This window comes from Leguminivora glycinivorella, chromosome 18 (assembly GCF_023078275.1).
Source record: "Leguminivora glycinivorella isolate SPB_JAAS2020 chromosome 18, LegGlyc_1.1, whole genome shotgun sequence".
In the NCBI taxonomy this organism is placed as follows: Eukaryota; Metazoa; Arthropoda; class Insecta; order Lepidoptera; family Tortricidae; genus Leguminivora; species Leguminivora glycinivorella.
Window position 1 is genome coordinate 9297025 of NC_062988.1, and position 18904 is coordinate 9315928.

Sequence of the window (18904 nt, forward strand, 5' to 3'; positions counted from 1 at the left end):
TCGAAGGTCCAGAGTTCGAACTTCCGATGGGATAATCAAATTTTTCTGTTTTTTTACTTTTCCTGTTTTTCTAGGATATTTGGGTAATTTATATTTATATACAGTTATATTTTTGATTTTTTGATTTTGATTATCTATAGAATTTATGAATATACTGTTATGCTATTGTTTGTAAAGTTATCGCCGATTTATTGTTACACCTACGTTTCGATACGTAATGAGTGATTCAGTTTAAAGTTCTAACGACCATTATAGATTTTGTTGTTGGATCAGCGAGAAAGAAAAAATCTACTTAAGTAGAATAAAAAGGGAAATTCCAAAAATAATACGTCATAATTTATATTCACATATTTCTAGGCAACTTAAATTTCTTTATTTCTAGTTTAAATATTATTTCTAGGTAGTTTTAGTTTATTTCTGTAAGTTTTACTTTGTAAGTACATAGCCGCAATAGGTTAGTTTCAATGACTTCAACATACCTACTTGTTTAGCATTTATTTAGTATTTTACGTGTAGTAAGATCAGTCGATAGTCGCTTTCGTAAAACTAGTGCCTACGCCAAATCTTGAGATTCAAACGAGAAGAGGGACGGCCGGGCTCGCACCCGCGCCGTCGCCTCGTCGCCTACCGTCGCCGCCTCACTCGCCGTGTCGTCACGCGCCACGCGCTGTCAGTTCGCTTCATCGTCGCCGCTGCCTCATGCACCGCCTCGCCTAGTTATGCTCCATGGGCTAGTCAGACCGCTTACCGTCGCCGCCTTGCCTGCTGTCGCCGCCCTGTCTGCCGTCGCCGCCTTGCCTGCCGTCGCCGCCTTGCCTGCCGTGGCCGCCTTGCCTACCGTCGCCGCCGCCTCGCCGCCGCCTTGCCGCCGCCGCCTCGCCGCCGCCGCCCGCCGTCGCCGACTAGTCCCAACTGGTTGACGACTACTTCAGATAGAGAGCTCTGGAAAACCTTGGAGCAGGACTTTATCCCATAGAATAAGGGTTCTCACTTAAAACTTAACATGTTCTTAACTTACCTTTACTTAATTTACTTTTATCTTTACTTAATCTTAGTGTTGATATGTATAGGTCTGTTGTATGGTTATCAACATTAGAGTAGGAAGTTCTATAATTTGATAGATGGTCAAAATAGAATAGATTTGTGTTTACCAACGGCAAACAGGATAGTCTAGTGAGTTGGATTTTGTTAGTTAGTATGGCACAAACTTAACGCCTGTCATTTTGTAATAGCAATTCTACGTAGTGAACGATTGTCGTCCCCAACATTTAGGATATCATTGTTTATATACGCGGTTAGTGTAAGGTTTCATGTAATCTTTATTGTATTAATTAACATGTATTAGTTCTTATTTAGTCTCAAAGCTCATTTTAATCCTTCAGATTTTGTAATGATAGTTTATAAGATGTTCATATGACGTCAGGGTTTTAGTGTTAGCAACTAAAGCAAAGATTACTTCAGCTTTCTTCGTATGAATAGTGGCACTGAAACTTGGTAGTTCATGTGCTCTGCCTACCTCTTTATGGGATATAGCCGTGATTATATACATGTATGAGTAGAAGTATGAAAGGGTTTCAAGAACAACACTGAAGGAACGTTTTTGTAGGGATTGTTATAAGAAACTAACACTTTAAGTACATTAATGATATGTCATTAATCATCATCACTTAATATTATAAGTAAGTAAGTATGTAAACATACTTTATTGCACCATTTTACACATTACATTTATGTATACATAATGTTGAGTGAGAGTATAAATAGGTAGCAATAGGCGGTCTTATCACTAAAAAGCGAATAAAATATAGTCTATGTTAGCGACTTTTACAACTTTCTTTTATGTATATGTATAAGTATGGTTCGCAAAGCCGAACTTGGTTTTAAATGTCTTCTATTGTTATGTCTGCCCCATACATACAGCTAAACTATAGAATGAATCGTCATTGGTGTTATTCCCGGACCGAACCGATACTACTTTGAAATCTTCAAAAAAAAGTGTACACCTATCTTAAAGGCCGGCAATGCACCTCCAACACTTCTGGTGTTTCCGGTGTCCATGGGTGGCAGTGATCGCTTACCAGTAGGCGACCTGTCTGCTTGTTTGCCTCCTACCCCATAAAAAGTTATATGTTTTACCAAACATAGTCACGTAATGTGTAGATATTATGCAAGTACGTTTAGGGTGAAACTTCTGTACATTGTGTTTTTATATTTTTAGGTCTACAACTCTACACTACTTATCTTGTTCTTGTATAATGGTGGGTCAAGACTTTACTATAAGGGGGGCACGTGAAGATGCAGGAAGTTCGAAGTTGGAAGAAACCAAGATTTACAAGTTTACGGGACATATTTAAGATGTTTAATTACTCTTTTGTTGTTTTTACCAACCCTATTTACTTTTGTTGCGTACTGTTATGTTTTTCTATTGTTTGTTTTTCCATTTGTAGCTTAGGAAACTTAAGAAACCAAGACTGAAGGAATGAAGATTCACAAGTTAACGAGATATATTTGAGATGTTTAATTAATCTTTATGTTGTTTTATACTAACCCTATTTATTTTTGTTGTGTTTTTCCTGTATTTTGTTTCCCATTTATAGCTTAGGAAACTTAGAAGTTTTTGTGAATTGACTCAAGGCACAGTGGAGTAAATATCAGCCAGAAGATATTAAAAGGTTTCAAAAATTGTTGCGGGGACCGCTTTCCATCAGGCGGGCCGTATAATTACCTGTTTGTCACCGACGTGGTAGAAGAAATTGGTAAAATGGTAAATGAAGTCAGACTAGTTAGAGTCAGTTAGCAGTTTCATATTATGTCGAGGTAAGTGAGCATGTCTGAAATATTATAATCTTCGTGTTTTACTTATGTAACTTTATAGATTCGGCGAGATAAACCTATAATGCTTTCAATTAAATTGGAATCGTCTTGTGATTACTTTTATTGGCCGGAGACATGTTGCAACATTAGCGATATTACAACGTGAGTGCAACCGTAGTTTATTGAGTCTTCTTGTAGTTTATGTTGCTCCGTAATTGTCAGTTTTAACATTACTCCATTTATTTAAAATTAGAAAAGATTTTCATATTATTCTTTTATATTTCCTTGAACAAAACTAGAGACGTAGTATATTAAACGTTTTAAGTAGTCCTTAAATTAACCAGTCTTTTAAATTTTTGATAAGCACTAATATCAGTAAACTTTCAGATTAACATTAGAGTCAAGTAAGGTCAAATAGAGTCAAGTAGTATTATGAAATGTTTCACTCTTAACTTTAACTACTTTCTTAAACCAAGTAGGTAAGTATTTGTTTTACTAGATATATTATTAGATTACCATTATCGTCGAGTATACATAATATTGCTTTCGTCAACGCCGAGCTCACGGAGGTCTACCTCTACTCTACCCGCCCAACGATATTTTGGGAGACCAGCAGGACGGCGTTCTCCCATGCTCTCAAGGCGAATGTGAGGTAACGATACCGCTCAAAACCGAACGAAACGGTGTGTTCTTGTGTTGAAGGACGAAACTCATTTTGGGTTATCGTGCCAGCGAAGTAAGTAGTAAGTAATAGGTATAAGTACTAAGTAAGTAGTAAGTATTTGTTCTATTATATATTCTGTGGAAGTAGGTATGTAAGTAGGTATTCATAATATTGCATGGAAGGAAAATTGTTTTTCATACCTACTCAGTAAAATCTGCGTCTATTATATTCAATTGTTTAAATCCAATTTTACATTCCAATTCTATAGTATCGATTCAGTAAATAAGGGATAGTTCATCACGTTTTTCATAAACATAGATATACCTATTTATACCTCCTAGTTGTTTGATTTTGATTTTGAAAACATAGACGTGATTTTTAGAAATAGTAAAAGTTAGGTACGTCGAATTTCAACTCAATGTAATGGTCAGCAGAGGGTAAGAGTATGTACTTACTATTGTATTGTATTGTACTGTATTGTAGTACGGGCGATTTTCCGCAACCGATTTCTTGCGCGTATTTTGCATGATGTATAAGCTAACTATTATCAATAGGTATTCTAATTATAAGCAGATTAACGAAATAAGACGTAAGTAGTTTGTCATTACCATCATTATACATAGATAAACTTACATTAAGAGGTTAAAGGTGCACCCTACTCAGGGAGTTTTCGCATTCGATATCGGTCAGATCGGATAGTGTGAGAACACACTTAAAGTCAAATTTCAATTTTCATAGTTGTGTGCTTGAATGTAGGTATGTATAGTTTTGTTTTTGAATGTAGGTATGTAATGTATGTATGTTACGAGATTATTTAGAAGTCATTTATTTTCTATTAAGGGCTATTCATCTATTAATTCCTTTTGAAATCGTTGACGTAATTAAATAAAACTTAAAGTAAGAGAAATAAACTCAGCGTATTAATCACTATTCATTTTCATCACCAAAACCTCAATCTTAGAATTTTTGTGTGTAATTTGTGACAGATGAAGAAAAGTTAATTTCGCAAAGAGGACCTGAAGTAGGCCAACAAGTATGTAAAGGAACACTTTTGTATTTTAAATGTAATGGTAGGTATGTGTATGTATGTTATTTTAGTATTCGCTTGTTTCAACTGATACGGTAATGCTTGTGGTTGAAACATGATGTTTTAGCATAACATCACATTACATGATCTTAATAACGCCATCTAGTTTTAATTTGTAGACTTTAGAGCGAAACGGGTAGATTGGTGACAACATATACATTTTTTATTTTAAAATGTAGGGTGGCGCGAGAAGAATGAAGTGGACCGTCAAGAAGAAGAAGATGAGAGGTCAATGAGAAATTACGTCATTTTAGAAATGTAAACTGTGGGGTTTAATTGTTTTATGTACGTGAATGGGACGGTGTATGTAATCGTATGTACAAGCGGTACGTGCGAGTATGTTATTGTCGCGGGGTAAGTGTTATACGACTGTTAGTGTATTTACAGGACTAGGTCTAAATGTGTTTAGTGTTCGTTTATGTTTATCGTGCGACATTTTGTCCGCAACTTTTGGTAACGCTCTAGCTTCTACGGTGGTAAAATAATCAGAAAAAATAAAAGAGAAATTAAATATCGAGGCAATCTGTCATCGTCGATATACGTTACCTATTTCACCACAGTCGCCGTAGCACACATAGTTTAGTGGATAGTGCATTGGGATACGAAGCGACAGTTTACTTGGTCGAACCCCGGCAGTGGAATTTGATCTTTTTTGGTTTTATTTTTGTTTTTTTGTAATGATTTTTCCTTTTATTTCAGTTTAAGTTTTAAGGTTCTTCCTCTTTATTTATTTTAGTTTTGTTTTTTTATCTTATTGTTCAAGTTTGTCCATTTGTGGTTAAACTTTGATCAATTGTTTCTATCACTCAACTTCTCACGAATTGAACCCATTACTATACCCTAAAGTTTAGCTGTCACGGGGGCATGTATGCCAGCGAGTAAAGAGAGTTGTAATTATATTGTGTGTGATAAAGATGACGTTTGTTGTGAGTTATCCTCGAGTCCGGTTATCACAACTGATTATGTAAGAGTTTAATTCGCAGGGGGGCACGTGTGCCAGCATGTAAAATTGTAATTAGTTTGTGTAAGCACCAGATGAATTAAATTGTAAGTGTATGTGTTTGTTACTTTTGTTTCCGTTTGACTTAATTAGTAACTGGGGGGGGGGGGGTGCTCATCATTATCATAATGTTGCTAGGGTTAGAAGCCAGTATCTAATAGTTTTACATTTACAGAGTTAGTCAATAGCATAAAACTTGCAATGACATGGGGGCAAGTTTAGTGTTAGGATATCTAGTTATGGTGGCGTAGTAGTATCTATTTACGCATCGCTACATGACAATATGTTCTTTAAAGTATGTTTCTTATCGTGTGGATGGGAAATGAATAGAAATATTTTATTCAAGGACCTAGCAACAATGAACTACAATGTAATGACTTTGTGCGAATCTCGTTGTTTGGAATGTTGTACGAGAACCTATTAATTAGACCTTAGCTTGATGAACCAATTAGCTACTTACACTAAAATTTATTATTTTGTTTATCAGGCATAAATTTTGTCATGTTTTTATTCTATTCCCGAGTAAAACTGATTGTAAATAAGGGTCATCCGTCTATAAGCCATCATTTTATCCTCCACCTAGCTAAAAAAATCGTGTAACTGTAACAGTATTAATTTATCGGTTTTGTGTTGGGGAAACTAAAAATAAAGGTTAATCCAAGGTTCATATTTTGTTTGTAATTACGCTAACTCGACGTGTTTCGTGCTTCGAGCTTTTGAGTTACAGAGCAAGCAGCAGTTGTACGGGATAGCAGTAGTAGTACGGGCCAGCAGTTGCAGTAGGAAATTTACGATTTGAAGTGGCTGTCTTCGCCTGAAGCCCCTCCAAGAACATATTTGTGCAGTCAGTAGGATCTACTACTTCGGCAGAATAAACAAGTTCAAAAACATCTGAAGAGGATCTGGATAGCGAAGAATGAGACGTGGGTAATCGTTTGGTTCAGGATATTTGTGGCTGGTCAAATGTAAGATGAACATGTTACCATTTTGTAGTTAGAATACCTAAGTTAAGTGGCATAGCGCGTAGTAATTTTGATTAAAGCAATTGGCGTAACTAATTTGGCGTTAAGTAAAACACATTTGGCGTATATTTAATTGCAATTTGGCGTAAATGATTTAGCGTAATTTTTAGAGCATATAAGGCGTAACTGAGCGTAATTTTTAGAGCATATAAGGCGTAACTTTTATGGTTGGAGTAATGTGGGATTGGTTTTTGGTGGTTGTGGATGGCCAGTGCATGTGAGGGGCTATGGCTTTCTGTTGAACGGCAAGTCATGGTTTCGTATGTGTAAGGGTTTATTCATGACTATCAGGAATTAATTCTAACGTTGCTCTGACTATATTTATTTTTAGCGTAATTTGTCTCAACCAATTACGTTAAACATTAAGCGTAAGCGTAAACTTTAATTATAAGTTATGTTTTGTAGTATAGTATACTATGTAGATTTTTTCAATATAAAGCACAATGCAGTAAATATTTTATTCAAAAGGAAATGGGATTAACTTTTTTTTTACTGTCAATATTTTGATTGTTTGCAACTTTGTATTAAACTGTATGAAAGAGCGAGTGAGGAAGAATAAAAGATGATTGAATGGAACATGTATGATATGTGTGTACGACTCAGATGATGTATATTATGTGTAGATGTAAGAGAGGATGGATGAAAGAATTGATGTATGATTTTGTATGAGAGAGTTTATTAAGAGTTGTTTATCATCAAATATTGACAACAGTTATTGTTATTTGCAAACGGGGAAAGGGGACAAAGATGTGTTATCAAGAGAATATTGGTGTTAGGTTAAGGTCATACCTTTTATAGGTAAATTCTTTTTGATAACACAATACTCTACAAGAAGCTATCACTATTCGTCCGTCACACTCTCTATGAACGAGTGGGTTTGCAGAAGGAGTGTTTTGATTTAGTTTGCTTAACCTATCTTAGGGGATCCGGGGTACCGGGCTGCACAGCAAGCACGTGGAAAAAAAAAAAGAACCATGTGTTTGAACTGCAGTGACGTGGCGGTCCTACCATTGGAGAGAAATGTGTGCCTCTGATAGACAGTTTTGGTTATTGCTATTTAACTGAAAAGCTTTCTATAGAAATGATTTTTTTGAAATCAATTGCATTGTAGATTAGTATGGCATTTTGCAGCCGATATACATCCAGATATGTATAATTTTTATAGTAATTTTTCATCATAAGTAGGATTATGATAATAATAACTTCCACAAAATAAAATAAAGTTATTATTAATGTAATAGCAAGGCTGAGGCTGTCCAGGAGTTCCTTCCTGTCCATTTGTATTACCAGTAACTCGATCGAGACTTTCAAATACTTTTAAGGATGTCTTCTACATTCTTAACTGACCATTTGGCTGACTCCTGAGCTTACGTGATGTGGGGTGGTCAAGCATGTGAATTAAATCACATGTTTGAATTACTTCGTGTCCATCTATCCTGACGCTAACCTCAGATAAGGAATCTAGAGTTCGTTTGGGTTCCACACGAATAAAAAAAAAAATCGAGTGGAAATCATTTGAGCCATAACGTAATATATATGAATTCAAAATACTTCTAGCTTTCTTGCTTGGAAATAGAGTACTACATCACGCCAAGAAAGAAAGGAACCGATTGTCCTGTGTGGGTTATTGACTGGAGTTATTGCCACTGGGAAAAAGTGTTGGAGGTTACCGCAAAGGTTTTTCCATTCTTTATGGGGAGGTTTTCGTTGTTTCTGGACATCTGGGCAATGTAGGTGGTGGAATCTCAATGGCTACGGTCGTAGATTCCGGATGAAACGCGAGGACTTTGCTACATAGGGCTCACTTGCCTCACAACCAAGTGTCGCATGGAGGGTGGAAATTCTGTCTGAAAGCAATTGGACTCATGGGTCATAATTCTGTGGGTTTATAATTTCATGCCGGATAATTTGTTTCCTTTCTAGTAATGGTCACTTTATACACCACATTTACATCAAAGGGTTAAATAACAATATCTGATTTAGAGTGGGAACATTTGTGCTCCGAGTCAAGGGTTACCAAACCTTTCCTCTGTGACAAATGTTGGGGGCAATTGTGACGATCCGATCATCTCGTTTCGTACAAATCTATGCATGCATATATAATAATAATATGTTTCAATACTAATCGTTATTTTCATTCCAAGTAGAAACATCATTCAAAACATCGGTAGCAAAAGTTCTAGGAAACAGGTCGAAACTCGACTTGGCGTCAGGCGATGGTGCGCAGCCAATCACGATCGAGATGAGCGCGTCGGCGCTGGAGGGTGCGCGACGGATGCCCATATATGGTAATACAAGCGAGCAGGGTCGTCGGGGCTCCGGGGGGACGCTAGCGTGGCAGGTTCGGGCGGGGCCGGCACCCGAGCGGGCTATATAAGCCAGTACACGGGGCGCAGGGGGAAACATTCAGGAACGAGTCGCGGGTCAAGGCAGCCACGGGGAGATCTCTCCAAAGATAAGAAGGAGTCATGTGAGTTCTTTAATATTTATCACTGTTTTTCTTTGTGATTTCATTATGATGTTCTATTGTGCTTTGTTATATGACTATTTTGTGGTACTTTGAAACATAACTGATTTATTAAGGGTTTTTATTATACACTTTGAATAATCTATAGATTTTAAATAATTCTCTGAAAATTCTGGAGCGTATTATATTATAATTTTATTACAATGCTTATCTGCATATTTTCTGTGTATGAGATCCAAGGGTCTTCCATTAATTCCAATGAATGCTGAAGCAAACTAAATTATTTTATATGAGAACTTATTACAATGTTAATTATATGGTTATTTATACAAGCTTTTGCTTTTAAGTGAATTAAGGTTCTAAACAACTTCAGAAAAACAATGCTTAACTGCATGCTTTTGTGTTTGAGATCCAAGGGTCTTACTTTAAGTCCAAGGAGTTCTGAAGCAAACTAAATGATATTTTATGTGTTAATTATATGGTTATTCTGTACAAGCTTTTGCTTTTAAATGAACTAAGGTTCTTAATCAACTTCAGAAAATGCTGAAGCCAATTATATTTTATTTATTCTTCAGAAATAAAAGATTATTTTTATTTCTTTATACGTGATATTATATTTTTATTATTTATTATATCTGTAGAATGAGCTGCTAATGGGGACTATATCTTTGGAGGTTTAATTGCTGAAGTATATGGGATAGCTGGGTTTTGAGAAGCTTAGGGACTAGGTTCTGTCGGGAATGCCAGTTTGAATTAAGTATTTTTATTTCGGATTTGTTTTTGATAAATTAAAGAGACTCAGGTCTTTTCTCTTGCTACTTGGCATTGGAGTTATGATGCTTGTTTGGGCAGGAGGTCCAGGCTTGAGTATATCAGCTAAGCGTAACGTGACAGTTGAGGCAAGTTTTGTATAGCAATGCGTACAAGCTTACCACATACAATGATGGCCATTAAATGGAATGTTCTTGTTCAAATATAGTAATTGTAGTCTTCATTTGTCGATATGTTGGAGGAGAGTCTGGGGTTCTATGGTTCAAAATTTTTAAGAGAACCGGTTGAAAGGTTCACATTCCAGAAAAGATGATTCTAAGAAAGGATCCAAGGCCTGGCATTTTAGATGACAGAATAGGCGACCTTACCTCATGCGCAAACCAGGGGGTATTTGCCTAAATAAAGCCCTAAATACAAAATAAAACAAGGGGTTCTTGGAATTCTTGAATTGCTGAGAGTTTTCCTTTAATTATCTTTGAATAGTATCAATAGTGAAGTTGTATTCTCATTTTCGCTGATTCTCACTGATAATATAAAATAGAAATAATAGAAATAGAATTCCAATTTCGTATTTGATTCAAAGAAAGAATTGAATTGGCAAATAGCTTTACGTTGATGGTCGGAGCTTAGTATGTATTACCGACTATGTATTGTAATTCATACTAGGACGCGTTGGGGATGAAACACCTTTAAAAATAAAATTCCTAAAAATTTGACAAATAAATTGAATTTTTCACCTTAATTATTGTATTTTATTTCTTTCTACTTCATAAAGTGTATATTTGACTATGAAAATTGAATGAACATGTTGGTTGTAATTGCTCTATGAAATAAATTAAGTATCGGTACTCATCTAAAGGGAATATCAGAATAGCGGAAACTACTATTACGTTGGAGGTAGAATTTGTAAATGTTAGGGAATATCTAGTGTGTTGAAACTTCCTACACTTGAGAAAAGGATTTGTGGTTACTTCGTACAACTTAGGCGTCCTACCTTTACTAAACGATCACATTTTATTATTTTTCTTATGGCCAATCGTTTTAAATGCAGAACAAAACAAACAAAATAAATTGGGATTAAATTTAGGGGTAGTTCTTAAGCTTAATGGGTTCTTGAGTTGTTAGATATATGGGGTGCTTATGGTAGAGTATATAGGGTAGGGTAGGTAGGTCACCTTTTGACTGTTACAATATGTTGCGCCATGCGCTACACAATCTGCTACGAGCTACGGCGTAGCATTCATTTCACCTGATCATTTCACCTGTATAATATCCCTTTCACTCTCTCAGAAAGTGTGCTACAGTAAAACATTTGCACGATGTGATTCGGACTTAACTTTACCTCAAATATTAGATGTTTAAACGATTTTAGATTTGGATTTGTGTGACGTTTTTGTTTGAAGAAACTTCACTTTTGACAATGACAGATCGGTTCCATGTCGCTGTCACATCTGCCACAAATCTTAGAAGCATCTGAATCTAGAATATACATAACATACATACGTAAACTCACGTCCGTATTTCCAAACGGCGTAAATAATCAGACCAAATTAAACTGTAGTACTTAGGCGGGCGGGTGGTCTAATAGTAATGATGACAGCCGTGTAAGGTGAAGACTCGGATTCGATTCCAGGCTCAGCCACCAATGGGCCTTGTCGTTTTTTCTTTCGTGTATGATATCCATTTCAATCTAGACTTAAGTCTGTTTCTAGACTTCTCACCTGTAAATTTCACTCTGGCCCGACGTGTAGGAAAGCGCCGTGCACCTGGTAGCGTGTGTGGGCAGCACCTGACTGGTGACGTACTCCTCGAGACACTCCAACGCACGCCCTGATCCATTGTAGTCGCAGTATACCACTGGAAAGATGAAACTACTGTTAATTCTTTGTTAGGATCGCTAACTAACGCCGTGTCTTGCGTGGGCGACGGTCGCTCGACCGTCGCGCGACCGTCGCCGTAGCGTCTCATACTTCCATATCGATAAGGTTTGATTTCGTATGCGTCGCATCGCCGTCGCCCACGCAAGCCACGGCGAAATATGGCTCTGCGATCCAAAGAGAATCTTGGCCTCCAAAAATAGAGCACGCCAGTTATCCCGATCTTGCGCAGCTTCCTACCAATTATCGGCTAAATTTTTCAAGATATAGTTAAACTATATTCCAAAACGTACAATGAGAAAATATGAAAGACCTTTTTCGGTCCGATTTCGGACAGAAATCATATTGCTCTTGAAGCAAAGGACCCTTGAAACATAGATCGATTTGTACATAATATGTGGTGAGCACGGGAATACGTCCCACTTTGTCGATTGCTATAAAGCCGTTTTGTCCGTTTATTCATATAAAGATACAAGTAAATCTTGCCTTAATGGTAACCGACAAAAAAATGGGACGTTTTACTAAACACACTCACATATAGTTAAATAAAGAGTGGCACTGAAATGAGCTCTACCTACATCTTTATGGGATACAGGCGTGATTGTAAATATGTATGTATGTAGGTTAACAATTAACAATTTTCTTCGAGGAAGAGGTACTTGGCATAAGATATTGGACTGTCTGTCTTACACCAATATTGTGTAGATAAGACACAAGAGTTGGTTCTTTCCGAAGTCTGAAGAGGATTCCTTGTTGAAGTATGTTTACACTTTTGACAATAATATTAAGTACCTAAGTACTCAACTGTAGAAAAGGAAATATTATTTACCTTAGTCTAGATTTTCTATTGTAAAGATAATACCTACTTGATATTTATTTCAAAAATATTACTTGAGGCAATGGTAAATGTACGATCGTTTAATTCTCTTATTAGGTACTTATTTATATTCATGTATTGTCATTTTCGTGACTATGAATTAGAATAAAAGGCACTAGAGCATTGCTAAAAGTCTCTTTTTAATACTTACTAGGTCTAAAATTATTAGAATACAGTCCGGGAAAAAAAAGAAATTAAAAAGTGGCAACATCGTCAGGTGAGAAAAAGCGACGACACGCGACACCTTTAGTTATACCAGGGGCGGCTCACTCCGCAATTCTATCGCCGCGCTACAAGTACATGCTGGCGGCCGCGAGTTCGCGGCCTAATCAGGGGTGGCGCGCGTTCTCACGGAACGCAAGTTCGCACTTTCTATTGTTACTTTACGTCGCGAGTTTTTTTCAAAGGTTCATATGCGATGTCCACATGTGGAATGATTAATAATACTTACTTAAATATACATCATGAATAAAATAGGACAATTTTTCACATATCTACTATTAATTATGTCCCACGAAAAAGTTCAATAAGGCTTGTGATGTTGGGACTTACAAAAATATATAAATATTGTATATATGTATACCTAGAGAGTACCCAAAACTTGACTATAATAGTAAATATAACATTTTATTTGATATTAAATCGTTTTAATCCATAGGCAACCCTATCGCCCGACGCTACGCACGTGCGGCAGCTTTCTTTGTTAGAATTTTGTAGGCATTTAAAAAGGCGGCATTTCGTGAACATCAAAGCAGTGGGCCTTCTGTACTTGTACTATTATATATTCTGTGGTTATACTTCCGTGCGCGACACTACAATGTTGCCACTTTTTAATTTGTACTCTTTTTTAAGAGACTATAAAAACGAACTAAAAAGTCCAGTATACGAAAAGTAAACTATGATAAGTAATTAATAATCCGAGAAATATTTTTTGTAGTTTTATAGTTTCAGACAATACGTGTTTAAACTCAATCCGTCATACAAAAGGCATCTATTTCATATCGTGTCTCGGCCTATGTGCAACCCCCACGGGCCCAACTAATAACTTCATGCCGTCGTAAAAACAAATTGCTCATAAAACATAAATTCGTAAACCCCCAAAAGAGTGAGTAAATTACTGAGGGGACACCGTATTAGGCACGAGTGTCATTTGTTTGTTGATAATACTGATTAAACAGAGTGTAGCTTTCAAACAACAAAAGCAGATGAGCCGCTTAACTTCAAAACTGGGTAAATCCATTCTGCTATAAGGTTGATTATCTTTCAGATCATATTATATTTTTTTATAAATTCAACCTTAAAGCAGAATGGATTTACCCAGGTTTGAAGTTAAGCGACACAGATGGCGAATACCATTTTTTTAGTTCTACCTCTACCGCCATAGGACACAGGGTTCCAACTCTCGTTTTTGTATGCATAAGTAGGCTGTAGGTACTTACTTCGCCTAATGCACACGGAACGAGAAAGCCTCACTTATACCTACCCCCACGATACACGGATACAGGTTTGGCTAGTGCAGGTATCAATGTTAATTGTTTAAAATGTAAATCTCAGTTTTAATAAATATTTTTCAGTACAGATGGTGTTTTTTTTACGCACTAGTGCGAGAAGTGGTTCATTATATGCCAGGTCGAAACTTCGGAGGGCCATCTGTACTGAAAAACGTCGTTCGATACACGTGCGAAGAGGAAATTCGTAACTCGTGTCGATTTAAAACACTCCCTTCGGTCGTGTTTTAATCTATCGCCACTCGTTTCGAACTTCCTCTTTTTCGCACTTGTATCGAAATGTACTATTTCATACGATAACAACGTATGTTATATTTAATAATTGCAAAAGTTTAATTTGTTATGCACAGGTATATTATCCGATTTTTTTATGTACAATAAAATAATAAATAATTATAGAGGTAGATCTAAGAAAATAGACATATACTGTGAACAATGTCTGTAGCTAAGTTATTCTGACAATCCTCTTGAATAAAACACTTGAATTAGGGCGCATGCTGTATATAAAATGACTTTACCCGAGTAACTTAATGAAAGTGCTATTTTCTCAAAAAGTTTTTCACTTAGCAAGTTAGCAGCCTACAAAATGTCATTATACAAAAAGGTCTACTTTGCAGAATAGAAGCCTGAAAATATTATTTTATGCCCTCCATTCAAATCCATATTACGAGTAAGTGCTGAATATATTAGCCCAATTGGTTCAACATTTTTAGAAAAAAATATTGGACATTATTTATATAGATGCGTTGTGTTAAGCATTAAACAATTTAACCATAGTTAGCCAAAAGCTTTTTCGGAAGATATATGGGCCTTTCTGACAACCTGTGTCCTCCACATACGTCTATATTTGTGACGTTTTAACATAAAAGCTACCACGTTGTCGCTTACTATCTTACCATAGAGATGAAATTCGTTCGTAAGCGAATGACCTGTCAGAGCGACCTTATGCTTAAAGAACGATGTGGTAGGTACATTTTGCTTGAGAACGGCACATTTTTTCATGTTTTTAATACTGAACCCTGTTAGCATTTGTAAAAAGTTAGGACACACTAGATGATAATAGGTACACGGACGTCTTTTCCAAAAACATTATACTTTTTTTTTAATTTTTAACCCCCGACGCAAAAACGAAGGGGTGTTATAAGTTTGACGTGTCTGTCTGTCTGTTTGTCTGTCTGTGTGTGTGTCTGTCTGTGGCATCGTAGCTCCTGAACGGATGAACCAATTTTGATTTAGTTTTTTTGTCTGAAAGCTGAGTTAGTCGGGAGTGTTCTTAGCCATGTTTCATGAAAATCGGTCCAGTATGTCGCGGTCGGGGGTTTTTTCAAAATTTTAATTTTGTGGTTAGGTTATTAACTAACCTGTACGTTCAGGATGCATGTGACATTTAATCGAAATATTATTAAGAAATATATCTCCATTACTACGACATGTATATCAAGCTCAGAGTTCGTCGAACCTTGGCTCCAATGTCAGACAGGTTGGCAATGAAAATGAATCTAACGCAGATGCTGCCGATAATATGAACAATGACATTTGGCTGCGTAATCAGTTATAATGGGTAAGTTGGTAGCTAATGGTTAGCATTCTGCAGCATCTATACTTCCATACTAATATTATAAATGGGAAAGTGTATGTCTGTTTGTTTGTTCGTCTTTTACGGCAAAACGGAGCGACGGATTGACGTGATTTTTTAAGTGGAGATAGTTGAAGGGATGGAAAGTGACATAGGCTAATTTTTGTCTCTTTCTAACGCGAGCGAAGCCGCGGGCAAAAGCTAGTATTAATATAAAGGACACAGTAGAGGTCAATATTTTAATATATAGAGAAGTCGTGAAAGTTTACAACAATTACAACTTTGCCCCTTAAAAGCATAGCTTTGCCAATCGTGTCACAGTTCAGGAACAGAGAAATAACTCAAAAATAGTAACACACACATGTCTAAAGGTTGAAATGAATATGTATCTATGTAAAATATGGTTATCGTAGCTAGCTATCTCTCTCGCTCTTCCGTATTAGCGCGACAAAGCCAGACTGTGTTTCGATCGGCGTCTAGCGTCAACGACAAGCGCGGATCCAGCTTCGTGCCCAGGGGGGGGGGGTCACGTGGTAAAGGCCCAGGCCCCAGGGGGGGGGGGTCACGTGGTCTATTTGTATGGCCAACCTAGGCTCCAGGGGGGGGGTCATGACCCCCATGTCCCCCTCCTCGATCCGCGCATGGTCAACGATTGTTATTCAGCTAGGCCGGCGTCTCATGTGTACCAGAGATCTGTCCTCAGACATATACACCCTGTTTTTATTGAATTCCGTGAACTTTAAGGGATAGTTCTTTAGACTAAATACAATTAATTTCTCTAAGAAATCAGCGTCTTAACTCTTAGTGCGTTTTCACATTATCCGATCCGATATCGGATGTCGGACCGATATCCTATACATTACAGGCGCCATCTTGGATTTTTTCCATTGAAATCCTTCCGACATCCGATATCGGATCGGATAATGTGAAAACGGACTTACGGTTATCGAGTTATTAAATAAAAATAATTACTCAACACGTGTGGGCAGCCTTTACCACATCCCAATGTTATTTATTTTGACATGTGCCGTCAATCACTTGACACTAACTTGAATATTATTCTTAAGGGTCTCTCACACTAATTAATTCATTTAATATGTATGAAAACAATGATTTTTTTTTTTGCAAATTTAACTAAAAGTGATATACTTACAGTGTGGTTCCTGATAACGAACCTAACGACATGTCGAATTTAACGGAAAACAAAAAAACACGGTGTATTAGTACCTACATAATCATATAACCATATCTACTATTATTACTGTTCATTTCAAAGCAAACTGGGTGTCCTAAGAGGTCATTTTACGAAGGTCGAACAAGCAATTCATTCCCCAAGAGCGAAATAATCAAAACAACAATTTCGATAACGTCCACATAAGTGTACCACATGCTACTTTATCATTATCAACATTAATTAAATAACACTACATCTGAATTTAGTAAACTCATAATTAGGTAGGTATAAAAAAAAATATACCAATACTTAACGCCATCTAAAATTTCAGATTAAGTATTTCTAATACTTGGAAACTAAACCACTTGTCTACTCGACAGCAACAAAACTGATGTACTTAGTACTCTTATTGGTGGTGTTTAAAATTGTATATATAAATAAATAAATAAATAAATAAATAAATAAATATTATAGGACATTCTTACACAGATTGACTGAGTCCCACGGTAAGCTCAAGAAGGCTTGTGTTGTGGGTACTCAGACAACGATATATATAATATACAAATACTTATAATAAATAAATAAAATAAAAAAGCCATTTATTCCTTAATATCAATATAAAAATAGATACAAAGTTTGTGGATAATGCATGCATTATTATAACATTTCAGTTCAATTTCTTAATAAATTATTTATAAATGAATTTTAATTTTAATTTAGTACATTATGTCATCAATATCATCATCATATTATCATCATTATATTATTAGTATGAAATGTATTATACAATATAAAAATAAATAAATAAGATTTAAAATTTCAGTTACGTTCCAGATATTAAGGACCTCTCTCGAGTATAGGCCTCCTCCAATTGTTTCCATTTGTCCCGTATTTTTGCTGTTTCTATCCAGTGTTGTCCTGCTACTTTTTTAATTTCATCTGACCACCTTTCTAATGGTTTTCCTTGTCCTCGTTTTCCCACTGGCCCCGGCCATCCTGTCACTATCTTTGTCCACTTGTTGTCATCCATTCTTGTAACATGACCGGCCCATCGCCATTTCAATTTTTTGCAGTATGTCAGAGCATCAATTATCTTAGTTTTTTGCCTTATATCAGTGTTTTTTTGTCTATCAATTCGTCTTATATTTAGAATGCTCCGCTCCATGCTTCTTTGGCACGTGTTTATTTTATTTCTTGTGTATGTGTTGAACAACCACGTCTGGCAGCCATAAGAAAGGCAAGGTAAGATGCAGGAATCCAGAATTTTCTTTTTCAGTTTCAGTGGCAGGTTTGATTTTAGAGGTTCTCGGTATGTCCAGTATTTATTCCAGGATATTTTAACACGTCTATCTATTTCATCCAGATGTCGGGTTTTTTTGAAGGATATCTGTTTACCAAGGTAGATGTAGTTTTCTACATAGTCGAGACTTTTATTATTCACTATGATAGAATCCCGATGGTGGTTTGTCATCACTTTTGTTTTAGAAGTGTTTAGTTCTAAACCAATATTTTTACTAACCAGGTAAATATCTTTTATCATTGATTGTAGTTGTGCGGCTGATTTCGAGAAAAGTACAATGTCGTCCGCAAATCGTAAGTTACTCAAATATTTTCCTTCAATATTTATGCCTTTGTTAGCCCAACTTAAGTTCTTCATTATACTTTGCAAGACCGTTATAAATATTCTCGGCGACAAGGGATCACCCTGTCTCACGCCTCTGCTGATATTTATGTCCGTGCCGAATTTATCTAGCTTGACTCTACTTAAGCTTTTAGAGTAGATGTCTTTTATGAGCTCTATTACTTCCAGCGGCACGTTGCATTCGGAAAGAGCGGTCCACATGCTATTGTGCGAGATAGAATCAAACGCTTTCGCGTAATCTATAAAAGCTAGGTAGAGCGGTTGCCTTCGTTCCTGAAACTTCTCTATTATTTGGTCTAAAACATGGATGTGATCCATGGTAGAGAATCCTTTTCTGAACCCGGCTTGCTCCACTGGTTGATGTTCTTCCGTGAATTTTGAGATTCGTTGCTCTATCATAGAGGCAAACAGTTTATATAATGTAG

The 18904-nt window shown here is 36.4% G+C and overlaps 1 protein-coding gene across 3 annotated transcripts in view; it reads right to left on the reverse strand.

The window, feature by feature from the left end:
* LOC125235962 overlaps positions 1-18904 on the reverse strand; it is a 154171-nt gene that overhangs the window by 70380 nt on the left and 64887 nt on the right. For all 3 annotated transcript variants that reach the window (XM_048142627.1, XM_048142626.1, XM_048142624.1), the window contains exon 2: positions 11547-11682. In XM_048142627.1, the coding sequence (XP_047998584.1) occupies positions 11547-11682 (136 nt within the window). The remainder of the gene's footprint in view (positions 1-11546; positions 11683-18904) is intronic.